The sequence below is a fragment of the Podarcis raffonei genome, chromosome 11, assembly GCF_027172205.1.
Source record: "Podarcis raffonei isolate rPodRaf1 chromosome 11, rPodRaf1.pri, whole genome shotgun sequence".
NCBI lineage: Eukaryota > Metazoa > Chordata > Lepidosauria > Squamata > Lacertidae > Podarcis > Podarcis raffonei.
In genome coordinates this window covers 22235772-22248895 of record NC_070612.1, presented here as the reverse complement: position 1 = coordinate 22248895, position 13124 = coordinate 22235772, and the positions used below count along the sequence as shown (strand labels likewise).

The following is a 13124-nucleotide window of genomic DNA, read 5'->3' as shown; positions in this document are numbered from 1 at the left end:
GGCAACAGCAGAGTCAGGTCCCTGGCAGCTGCCTGCCCCACTGTTGTGCATCAAGGGCAGGCAATGGCAGAGTTTTCTGTTGTGGCACTTAAGCATTACTTTGAGTGTATCTTCAAAAGCTAAAAACAAGATCTTACAATATTTTCTCAATCAGACTGCAACTGAGGTTTATAGGAATGTGACACTTAATTCAGAGCTAGTCTTCAGATAAGGAATCTTTCTAGGAAGTCAGCTGTAGTGAAGTGAACTGGAAGATGCTCAGAGAAAAGCAGTTTACAAAACTGCTTAAAACAGTAAGCAGAGATCGCCTGCTGCCAGCACTTAAACAGATTAACCTCTTCTATATAAATAAGCGAAAAAACCAGAGGAACATCTAACAGCCTTTCTGTGTGAAAGGATGGACATTTATTGAACTATAAAATTACTCCAAAAGGCAAGGCTTGATCTTTAATGTTGCAGCTCATTTCAAACATTCCTTTTAATGAATTCCACGTACAGCAATTTCCTAGAGGTATGAACACCCCAAATCTCCTCTCTAAATATAGGGAAGTTTGTAACAGGTTCAATTGGAGACATCAAAAACATTTTAAATAGACACCACAAGATGCATGAGTAGTTTAAAGGTCAAATTTATTAGGAGATTAAGAGATGTATTATACATGGACTATAAATACAGCACAGCTGACTTTATTCACAGTCAGACGCAGAGACAGCCAATGCCAACCTATTTTGTGGACACCCTTGTTCTTTTGTTCCAAGAAAAGTTTGCACCATAAGACTTGGATTTAGGTTTTGGAATCCTCTGCTCTTGAACATCATAGCTCCAGCCTAGGAAAAAACATGTAGAGAATTCTAAACAACACACATGCACCCAATAACAGAGCAAGTGCAACACAAACAATTGCAACGTCAAGCTTTTAAGAGCTAACAAAAAAGAAATAACCAACATATCTGATATACTATATGTAATTACTAGCTTATTCTTTTGTAAAAGGCAGAGAACAATAATCCTTTAAGACAGATATGCCTTAAATGTGACCTCCACCTGTTCTCAGGTTTGTCAGATCTCAGGCACTGTGTGTTCCAACTTTCGCCGCTCCTGCTGATAGACCAGCACCAACAGTTGACACATGAAGTCCTGTAATCTCATGCATCTACACCTCTCTTTCTGATGTCGGGCCAAGTTTTGAAAATATGCATGGTAGCAGGGTACCACAATGCCACAAGGAAGCCAGAAGGACAAGGAGGTGAGCTTGGGAGAATTTATTTAGCGGCCTTCTAATCAGAATCAGCTGCTCTGCAGACCAGGGACACTGCCAATTCTCCCACTGCTTAAAAAAAATTTCGGATGAAAATCAAAGGACACTAATCTCTTGCAGGGGTTTTCTCTCCCTGTAAACCTTATTCCAGTTGCACCCATCAGATTCAGCACATGGAGTTGCATGTGATGATAATACAGGGGTGGAACTGCTGACCACAGAAAAGAGATGGGGAGTCTCTTGCTGATAGATAGGGTTAAATGAAGGGCAGGCAATAAAGTGTAACATGGCCAACCTGTCAGTGAGCAGGTTCTAAAGGCTACCAGGGAGCAGAAGGGAGGGAAGCTTCCTTCATTCTTATATACGTCTTATGCATATAAACCCGGGCCAAAGGAATTATGCATATGCTTTTTTTGTGCCCGTGTGTGTGTTTTGGACTTATGTTTCTGAGGTGGAGCTGAATATTTCAGAAGCAGTTTGCAATAAGCCATGAAGGTTGGTTTTCTGTTCAAGAAGACAGGTCTACAGGATACCAATAGCAAACATTTAAAGTCTAGTTATATTCTACAAAAGATACAGAAAATTTGTCGTGACCAAGTTTGTAAGGCTGAGCTAATTTGTTTCCTTTAGAAAACGTATTTGGCAGGCGATCCTGACAGTCACCTAAATATGCCCTATGTGGAGCCATAGCTCAGGGGCAAAGCACATGCTTCACGTGCAAAGAGGTCCCAGGTGTCTCCAGGTATGGCAGGAAGGATATCCTGTCTGAACCCTGGAGAGCCACAGGCAGTCAGTGAAGCTTCCTATGTTCCCTAAGGTACATCAAGCCCTCCTATGAGCACAATACCCCCATTTTCAGGAAAGGCAGGGGGGAAAGGGAGCATATTAAGAAACCAAGCAGAGGGGACAGATGCAGGTAGGCGATTTCAGTGCAGGATTAGATTGTGCTTTTATTGTTTCTGCTCTTCTATATTTCGCCCAATAGAAAGCTTTAGCTGAATTTATAATAAGCACTGAAAGAGTAACATAATAAGTGAGGGGAAAGTCCAGAAGTATTCTCTAGAAGCGAATCTTCCAAAATAAAGCTGCTTATTCCATCCCATCCCATTCTCTCTCTCTCTCTCTCTCTCTCTCTCTCTCTCTCGCTTTATTTCTGTGTTCCAAATTTCTCCTCCCTTTTTTCTTTTTTTATTGGTTCCCACATATTGCATTACAATACAGATGTACCAAAGCCAACACCATTTCCTCCCCATCCTCCCATGCCTTTACATTTCTATTTCCTCAATCCATCATAATATTCTTTTCTCTTTCTTCCCACTTCCCTCTGCCCCCACTCGATTTCCTCCACATTATACAATTTACAATAATCTTTGCATTCTACAATATTCTCAAATAATATATATATATATATATATATATATATATATATATATATATATATATATATATTTTTCTTACTAATTTTTCTTCCATCCAGTACTTCACATTTTAATCTAGGCATATTAGCGTATCTTTTTTGAGCGATATTTTGCCATATATTCATCAAAACACTTCCACTCCTTTAATTTTTAATTCGACTCATTTCTTATTATAGCAGTTATTTTTGCCAAAATTAAATATTCATTTAGTTTACAAATCCATTCCTCCTTTGTGGGTATAGGTTGTGACTTCCACCTAGCAGCAACCACTATTCTAGCAGCTGTACTTGCATATAGAAAAAATACCCCCCCCCCGCACCGCGGTATCTCTTCATCTATCAATCCAAGGAGATATGTCTCTGGTTTCTTTGTTATTGATATTTTCATCATCATCTTTAGTTCTTCGTGTACTACTATCCAAAATTTCTTAATTTCCCCACAGCTCCACCACATATATATTGTTGTTCCTATTTCTTCACCACATCTCCAACAGAGGTTGGATTTCGATTTGTATATCTTTGTCAACTTAACTGGCATTAAGTACCACTTATAGAACATCTTTACAAAATTTTCTTTAATTGTATATGAGGCAGTAAATCGTGTATCCTCTCGCCAGAGTTTCTCCCATTGCTCTAGATAGATAGTATGTCTGAGATCCTGAGACCATTTAATCATCGTTTCTTTCACTGCTTCCTCCATCAGTTCCCAGTCCAATAAAAGATTATATGTTTTGGACAACAATTTCTTGTTATTCTGTATCACTGTGACGTTAAATTTCGAATCCTCTTCTGCAAATCCTTTCTTTTGATCCAAATTGAATATACTTCTAAGTTGCATATACTGCCATCTGTCAACTTCATATTGCCGTATGTCTTCATAGGATTTTAATCTGAGTTTCCCCTGTTCCTCTTCCAATAATTGTCTATATGTTGGCCCATTTGTCTCATATTCAATTTTTTGATAGCATATGCCTCCAGCGGTGATATCCACCAAGGTGTCTGTGGCTCCAGATGTAATCAATATTTGTTCCAAACTTTATATACCGTATTTTTAGCCCTATAGGACGCACCTGTCCATAGGACGCACCTAGATTTTTTTTGGGGGGGGGAAATAAAGGGGGAAAAATTATTCCCCCCCCCCCAGGCGCGGGGCTGGGGAAGCCCGAGCTTCCCCCGACCCCAGAACGGGTGCCAGAGCAATGGCGAAGCTGCGCTCAGCTTCGGCATCGCTCTGGGAGCTTGCCGGGCTGGGGGGATAGCTTCCTGAAGCCTGGAGAGCGAGAGGGGTCGGTGCGCACCGACCCCTCTCGCTCTCCAGGCTTCAGTGAAAGCCTGCATTCGCCCCATAGGACGCACACACATTTCCCCTTCATTTTTGGAGGGGGAAAAGTGCGTCCTATAGGGCGAAAAATACGGTAATGTACCTCTTAATATATGACTTGTAAATTCTTTATTGACTTTTACTTTCTCATAATTAAGATACACATGCCATCCGTATCTATTATTAAAACTTTCAAGTTCCAATATATTAGTTTTTTTCCAATCTAATCCAATCTCTTACCCAAATTAAACATTCCGCTTCATAATATAATTTTAATTCTCCACCAAACCAGATCCACCTGTACATTAATGGACAATCTCTGTTTTCCATCCATCAACCCCCTGCAGGCCTGGTAAGAGTGCCATAAAATGACAATGAGGTGCATACACAACATATCTAAATAACTACGCTATATACCACACACATCACAGAAACCCCACAATAAAAGTCAGCTGATTGGATTGCTTCCTCTCAGTTCAACTTCACACATCTAGTTCACTCCAAATAAGGATGAAAAGAATGTCCTTTATGCACCCAGAATCTTTTTTGTAGTGGGCCAGGGTAATAGCTATGTTTCCAGAGATCACCCAATTTTATAGGAGCAGCTTCTCCAAGGGAAAAATCAATGAAGTGGCACAGACCAGCTCCCTCTTATCCCTTAGCCTGGTTAATGTCCTGTCATGCCGTGATTCCAGGGGAGCCCTCCTTCTCCCAGATAGGCAGGCATGAGCTTCTACTTGCCCTCCTGTGACTAAGCAGGGATGGGCAAAAATGCTCTGTGTGCGCACGCACGCATGCGCACACACACAAAATAGGTAAAGGGACCCCTGGCCATTAGGTCCAGTCGTGGCCGACTCTGGGGTTATGGCGCTCATCTCGCTTTATTGGCTGAGGGAGCCGGCGTACAGCTTCCGGGTCATGTGGCCAGCATGACTAAGCCGCTTCACATACACAAAATAAAACCCTACAAATAGAAAAGGTGCTGAACTTCCAGTGTAAGTTAAAAATTCCTTCAGCATAAGTCTTTTCTGGGATTCGTTTAAGGAAAGTTTATCCTGAAGCAAAAAAAATACGCTAAAAAGGAAGATATTAGACAGGCTTGGGTTTAGCACACTAGCCTTCATCCCTCTAGAGACAAGCTCAACTTTTGACTCTAGAATTTGAGAGTGAAAATGAGTTTAATGGCCCCTTGTTTCCCCAAGTGTTATAAACTAGCACATAATTTGGCATCCTTGCCAAGCAGCTCCAATCTCTGTGCTCAGGAGGCCTAGTTGTGGAATTAGTGAAACTTGTAGACCAAGATAAAGGTGCCCTGGCACCGGCAGAGGGGAAACCTTGTCCCTCGCCCGCATTACACTGGGCTGTAGGCCAACACTCTTGGTTCTTCACGTTAGCGAGTAGAGTACTAAGTTTCTTGTCAAATATTTGCAGGAAATGAGATAGATAAAAGGGTTTAATTTTTTGTGCCAACACTTAAGGAGCTGCAAATGCTTACAAGAAGTCCTCCTCCTCAGAAAGCCCTCAGACTATGCTAGGGAAAACTGACACATCTGAAGTGTGTTTTATTTCCGTTAGGAAGACGGCTAGTTGAACACTTTCAGCCTTACATAAATCGAGCCAGATAATAATAATAATCTAAAGATGGGTTTTTAAGAAGCGGTTTGATAACCGCCTTTTTTAGTGGGTCTGGGAAGCCTCCCTCACAGAGAGAAGCATTCACCACCCTGCGAAGCTCATCGCCCAGCCCTTCCTGGCTAGCTTTTATAAGCCAGGATGGGCAAGGATCAAGGAGACAGGTGGTTGGTTTCATTTGTCCAAGCAGCCTGTCCACATCCTCAGAGGTAACAGATTGGAATTGATCCCACACAACTTGACTAGACAGGCTCAGTATCGGAAGCCAGCTTCCCAGTTTGCAAAACTGTAAGGATGTGTGCCCCGCACTGACTTGTGAGCCACATCAAACTATTGTGCTTTAAGTCACAGGGCTTAAGCCAGTCCTTTAAAAAAGATGAGTTTGTATGCAAATGCATATTGTAATCTATTTTTCCAAATTCAAATTTCTCACAGTAGCAAAGAATTAATCCTCATGGTGTCTGTAAAATCAACTGTGTTCCTTCACCTCTGAAGGTCAGGCAGCAAAACACAAGGAATATATTATCCCACATGCTTCCAGTAGAATGGGGGACTGGAATGGACAACTCTGAAAACATCTGGTTATGTCAGCAAAGTTGCACATTAATGCAATGCTGCCTCTTGCTCAGTCATAGGAAATCTTAATCACTAGGGAAGATGTGGCTTGGGATAGCAAAAGTCAGGAAACAAGGCAATCCCTGAGTCAGGCATGAGCATTCAAGGCTGGGTGCCACTCACCACCTGGCCCAGGGAGGGATCTGAGGGGCTCTACAAAAGACTACTGCCGCTGCTGGGCAGATAGGGCTCTGTTTTGTTTTTTGTTTAAACTGCTGTTATTTTTTTACCTATGTCATTTTAAACTGTGATATTAACGCTGTATTCTTAGTTTTAGATTTTGATTTATGTGGAAATTGTTTCCCATTTGGTTGCGTATTTTTTGATGTGGTTTATTTATTGTTCATGACTTTTGTAATTACGTAAATCTTGTTATGCTGTAAGCTGCCTTGAGCATTGTATTTTTAACTGTGGAAAGGCGGCATACAAATAAAAAATGATGATGATGATGATGATTATGGAGAAACCTGCCAGGGATAGTTGTGGAGCACAACTGGGTACAGCACTTGGTGGGTAGGAGAACAATGGATTCCTCTTTCTCATTAAGTGGCAGAAGCAGGCAGTGTGCCAGCAAAGCACATACCGTTTTTTTCAGCGAAGGCTATAGCAGCTTCTTTCGTAGAAAAGGTCATCAACACATTGGACAGAGGATCCGCGCTGCAAAATACCAATGTTTAGTTATTTCTTTGCTTAAAACATTTTAAATACCACTCTCCATCACACTAGATTTTAGTGTGGTATATACAACATCTCTTTCACTCACAAACTACTATTTTCACATTTATCAAAATGCCATGGGGGGTAATATTTATATTTAAGAGCAGTATTAGTGCTGACAGTGGAGAAGACATTCTATAACCTGGGTCTCGCTGCTGAGAAAGCCCTCTTCCTTGCAGGCTGTCTTTGTACTAGTGATGGAAGAGTTATGTGGAGGGAAAGAGTCTTGGCGGATGATCTTAAAAAACAGGCATGTTGACATGGGAGTGGGAGCTCCTTTAGGTATAGTCCCTGAGCCATTTAGGGCTTCAAAGATTAAGGACTAGCACTGTGCAGTATTCCAGGCAACAGTTATCAGAGCATGGATCACTGGGGCCAGCCTCCCTCCATTTGGAAGTGGCTGGACTGCTGAAAAACACTGTATGCCACAGAAGTCATTTGGACCTCTAATGACAGTGCTGGGTCTTAACTGCTTTCTCAGGGTCAGAAAAGACTAAACACCTTCACCTTGTCAGGATTCAGGTTCAGATTATTAGTCCTCATCCAGCTCATTACCAAGTCCAGGCACAGCCTCACCCAATTCAGATGACAAAGAGAAACAGAACTGAGTGTCCTCTGTGTACTGAGATCCACTGGGGAGTTCCTCCTCCTCCTCCCCCCATCCCCAAGTGAGGCTCAGCACCTCAGTGACCTGTGAGTGGCACCCAGTGATGGCACCCCAGCAATCAACTACTTTCCACCTTGATATAACACTGGGTGCCAACTCTGGCTAGTTTTCAGTGTCAGCTAAAATCTCATCTCTTCTGTCAGACTTTTAATGCGGTATGACCATTGGCACATTGATATTCATACTGAGAAGGAGGAGGTGGATTGTCTACTCAATTTGCCGTATTTACTCGAATCTAACGCTCACCTTTTTGGGCCAAATTATGTTGCAGAAATTAAGGTGCACATTAGATTTGAAAGCACATTTACAATTGTCAGCAAATACCTTTTTTTGGTTTCAAGGTTCTGAAAATTGAGGTGTGTGTTAGATTTGATGGTACATTAGACTCGAATAAATACAATATATTGTTTTAACGCTACTGTGTTAGTGTTTTTATTTTATGCAACCTGCCCTGTGATCATTTATTTGTTGAAGTATGAGATAAAAAACTCATAAATGTAAACAAATTGACATCACCCAGCAGCTTCATACATTAAAAAACATGGGGAGGGGATAAAAAGGAAGATTGTGGGACAGCACAAGAACCAAAGGGTTGAATAGAAGTCTCCCAGTCTCTTGAAAATACAAAATGCAGCAAGGCAATATAATTCTTTATAATAGAAGAATTTAATCAGGCTATCTCTAACCAAATATTTGTACTTGAGGCATGATAAAAGTTTTCTGCCTCCGGCTTCCTGTTCTCCACGATCCCCAATAGCTGCAGATGGGAATGCATTTTGAGGTGTCAGAAAATTACCTTTCATTGTTGTCTTCTTTTAATCTTTTTTCTACTCTCATTTCATATTTCTAGAGAGAAGGCTGAGCCACAAAAGGGCCAAGAATTCCTAGCCCTCCACTTTCTGAATTAGCCAAACCTCCAGCCCATAGCAACCCAAAATGCTAAACATATGCAGCACATCTTTTTTTCAGAATGAAATACCCCCTCCACAATAACTAAAACAGAACTTTCTGTGCCAGCAAGAGAAGCATGGTGAATTCTCAGAATTTATGAGAATACATATGTATATTATAGAGCTTCTAAAATTTATATGAAAACTTATCCCAAGGTCACAAAATGGGGAAACAGACCCTTTCACTGAGGACATGGTTGCATCATTATTAAAACAGTGTTTTGGCATGCAACATACAGATGCTTGCAGAATATTCAGTTATCTTCTTTAGAGATGCTGAACTAACTTGCTAACTTTATATGCAAAGACTGATTGTGAACATGATTGTTTTTTTACCATGCCTTTTAAACACAGAATTGAACATAATTCTGTGGAGATGCCGCCGCATGCTACTGTCATACAAACATACACCAACTCATTTTGGAGGTCACTCAGTATCAAATTAGGTGGAGAAGGAAATCGAAGGTATTTTCCAGCCCCTTGTAGTCTGCCTTGGGCGACAGCAATTTAAATATGTTACTGAACATATTTAGGGCAGCAGAGTGAGCTCCATTATCAGTGTCACTGCAGCACACACTTATTGTAACTGTTGCTGAAATTTAAGTTCACTGAATTGCTAAGATCTCTTCGCAAATGTGCAGTGAAAGATCCTCCAAAATCTAATTTCAGAATGAATCTGCTCCCAAAATAATACTTAGTTGTTGTTGTTGTTTTACTACATTCCTATCCCACCTTTCCTCTAAGGTGCACATGATGGCATACATGCCCCCCCATCCCCATGTTATCCTCCCAAGAACCCTGCAATGTAGATTAAGCCAAGAGATTGCGACTGGCTCAAATTCACCCGATGGGTTCATAGCTCAGTGGGGATTGGAAATCTGGTCTCCCATCGAGCATTGCAAATATAATGCTTCGTGTGTTTTATTTAAATAATTTCAATACATTATCTTGGTAATCTTTCAGTCCCTCAATACAGGGGATCGTGAGTATTGTGCTCATATTACAGATGGGGAAATTAAGGCTGAGAGCTAGTGCCATGCCTCTGTACTTGGAAGTTTCTAACTTGCTTGCTTTGAGAGGAGGCAAAAGAAAGCCCTCTTGAGGCACAGGCAGTTCTGCGTTAGCAGAAACTGAGCATGGACCTTGGAATTAGAATCTTGTCTCTTGACGTCCCATTTAAGCAGTGACACCAGTGGCAGCCAGAAGATCTGCAACAGTCTGTCTACCAAGCCCCACTGCAATATCAGCTGATGGAGTCTTCGGAGATGGTGAAGACAGACAGACAGATGAGAGAATGTGGAAGGGTTTGCTAGATTCAAAAGGCCAGAGAATAAAGCTCCATAGCACTCAACAGCCTACCAGCTATGGAACTTGCCAGCTATTTTATACTTACGAAGATGCCCAGCCCATCAGTGGGTTTTCCCAGCGCTCCCTTGTGTCAAATTCTATCTTCCATTTTTTTGTATTGTTAACACCAGCTTGCATGGCATTACGGGCTGGAACAAAAATGTGAACTTTTCTGGTTTTGATATGCTCCTCTGGTACACCTGTTAAAGGTGAAATGTCCTGGGGGGGGGGGGGAAGAAAAAAGAAGAAGAAACAAATATGACCCGGGTAAGAATAAACAGGTTACTTTCCTCTTCTTAAAATATGTCATTTCCATCCAGGGAAATGATACGAACAATCCAGAAGAAAGAGGTTTATCACTTCTGGGTTGGATTTAACAAACTGCTCCCACTAGTGCAGATCTGTGCAAGGACTTTTGGTTGGCCTTTCCTCCCTCTGCTTCCCCACATGACATGGCAGGGAGGAGGAGGAGAGGGGAGACCGTTCCATCAAGCAATGAGAAATGCTTGCACTGACTGAGCAATCTCTTTAGTGCTACATGGAATTCCTCCCTCTGAATTCAACTAACCTGCAGGAAAACACACTCTCTTGAGACTCTCTTTGCTCTCTGTAGAGTCTTGTTTGAATCCCAATAGAAGTGGATGAGAGGTTCAGACATCGGGGATTGCAAAGGTGGATTTGAATGGGCTGCTGTAAACCTATTTTCCTGTGGCTGTCAGTGCTGAGCATCTTGTTTTGGATGAGCTGTACCAACCTCAGTCATTGCTGCTTGGTAGCAAGTGGTGTATGGGCAGGTGTGGAAGGATATGGTTTCAACCTGACAAGTCAAACATTCCAAACAAGGTTGAGGCAAGTATTTGGGCAAGATTACTTGAAAACATTTACTTCATAGACAGTTTTGGATGCCATTCTGAGGCTTCTGAATACTTTGATAAAGCAGTTATGAATTGTAACACAATCTGGTTGAAGTGCACTCAAAGATTTCCAGATCTATACCAGGGTTCTCTCTCCTCCTCCAAATGCAGTTTCCCGTGCAGCATCAGAGGCTATTTCAAAGGGTCCCCAACTTTCAGGAGTGTCTTTTGGGGCTGTGAAGGGGTTTGCAATAGCAGCAGAAACATTCAAACAGCCTGCAGTGTTCATATAACCCTCTTGGATCCTAAGCATTGCTGGAAGAAATTAACCCAGTTTAAAATATAATCTGTCTTGTTGTTGCTACAAAGCAGCATTGCAGAAAAGAGGGTGCCTCCCATGTTACTTTTTATTAGTAAAAATTTGTTTAAAAAATAAATAAATGCTGAGTTGTTATTATTATTATTCAGGTTTTTAAAAAGGCACATAATGGGAACCTGAAAAGTCAGTGTAACCAGTGTTAGAAAGCTAGGTGCGGAATGGCTCCTAAACCAAGGGTGCAGTCACCAAAACGGAATGTCTAGTTGCCATTTTGAGCCAAACAGCTTGAAAAATGTATTTTTCAATACAACTTTTTGGTTCCTGAAACATGTTCTGATTGTGCAGATAAAATATCACAGATAAAATTCTACAGGATGTGTTGCCAGTGTGTGCAAACAGTCAAGATCCAAGGATGCCCAGGCATGCATGCGTCACAAGTGGCCACTAGCCAGGTGTAAAATGTGCCTGGCCAATTTTGAACACTGCTAGTAACTTACTGCAGGCAATAGTGTCATTGTATGCATTCTGTTAAGGTTTGAGAGGGGAAAGGCAGTGAGAAGGCTGGATTGTTAGAATGATGGTGTGGAAAGAGAGGGTTTGGCTGTATGATGCAAGGAGCGGGCCAAATCTAACCAACAGGAAGGTATCCATCTCAAGCCTTTTGTGTTACCTGCTCCCCGCCCTTTATTCAATTATGTGCGAGATCCTGCCGGACAGAGAACTGTCTCTTTACACTGGTGCAGTAGTATTATATCCATCTCAAGCTCTTGTGACTGGGTCAGGCTATGAAAGTAAACTTTACGGAAAGCCTCCCAGCAGTTCTCTATAATTTGCACAGCAATCCTAGTCCTTTAACAGCTGTTGACAAAAAAAGTGTGGATCATCAAATACTTCCTGCAGAAGCCACCGCATTAAGCTAGCAGAAGTAACTCAAAACTGCCGCCTACTTAGATTCTTGCATGCACAATGCCAATGTTCCCGCCCTGTGGAACACCCTTCCAGCAGATGTCAAAGCGATAAACAACTACCTGACATTCAGAAGACATCTTAAGGCAGCCCTGTTCAGGGAAGTTTTTAACGTGTGATATTTTACTGTATTTTTGGTTTTTATGGAAGCCGCCCAGAGTGGCTGGGGAGGCCCAGCCAGATGGGCGGGGTATAAATAATAAATTATTATTATTATTATTATTATTATTATTATTATTATTATTATTATTGGAGAGGCTTGGACTGTCTTCCGCTGCCTTTCTCCAGGAACAAAAGGCTGATCTGGTACAGGTCCAACTGCAGGCAGACAGAACTAATCCAAACCAGTGATGACATGACTTAAATTTGAGGAGGCAAACAAGTCTAAATAGCACATTGGGATTTTTAAAATAAGCCTCCAGCTACCAACTTCAGAGTCTCTTCTGTCACAGAGTTTAAAAGCTCTTCATATTCTCACCAGACCATCCTTAGAAAGAAAGAAAACAGGAGGCCCATCTTCTATCCCCTTCCTCCCCTTTTTTTGCTTCACTTTATAAAATAAACTCAGAGAGATCAGTCACAACTGCCAAGTGTGAAATGTTTGTCTTGCATTTAGAACCAAGGAGGGGGGGGAACTCCCACAGGAAATTACAACAACGCACAAAAGCTGAGCTCAGACTACCTAAAGCAAACTGTCAAAATATTTTAACAATTTAATCATAAATGTTTTCTTTGAGTGCAAGTAGTGTTTATGTTGAATACCAGTCTAGTCATAATATGAAGACACACCAATTATTAGTCAAAATGTTGCAACACACAAAACTACATTCTCTCCTGACAGATTGGCATTTGATGGCTAAAAAAAGAAATATCTGAAAAGTTGTTTGGTTAGGCAACCAATTGTCAGGCTTCACACAACGTGTTTTACCTGCAGAAAAAAATAAGGCGAGGCTTGATTGTTCCAACATGTCTGTTTATAGAAATCAACTAGCAATAATACATCCGCTTTCATATTAACATATCCTTGGGATTAGGACATATTAAAAAAAGAAGGCGGGGG

The 13124-nt window shown here is 41.4% G+C and overlaps 1 protein-coding gene across 1 annotated transcript in view; it reads right to left on the bottom strand.

The window, feature by feature from the left end:
• Positions 1-613: 613 nt before the first annotated feature.
• Positions 614-13124, bottom strand: part of NDUFS4 (NADH:ubiquinone oxidoreductase subunit S4) — a 47541-nt gene continuing 35030 nt past the window's right edge. Inside the window, exons 3-5 of the mRNA XM_053408382.1 lie at positions 9972-10144; positions 6828-6901; positions 614-828 (exon numbers count right to left, since the gene is read on the bottom strand). Coding sequence (XP_053264357.1) covers positions 725-828; positions 6828-6901; positions 9972-10144 — 351 coding nt within the window. The 3' untranslated portion in view covers positions 614-724. The remainder of the gene's footprint in view (positions 829-6827; positions 6902-9971; positions 10145-13124) is intronic.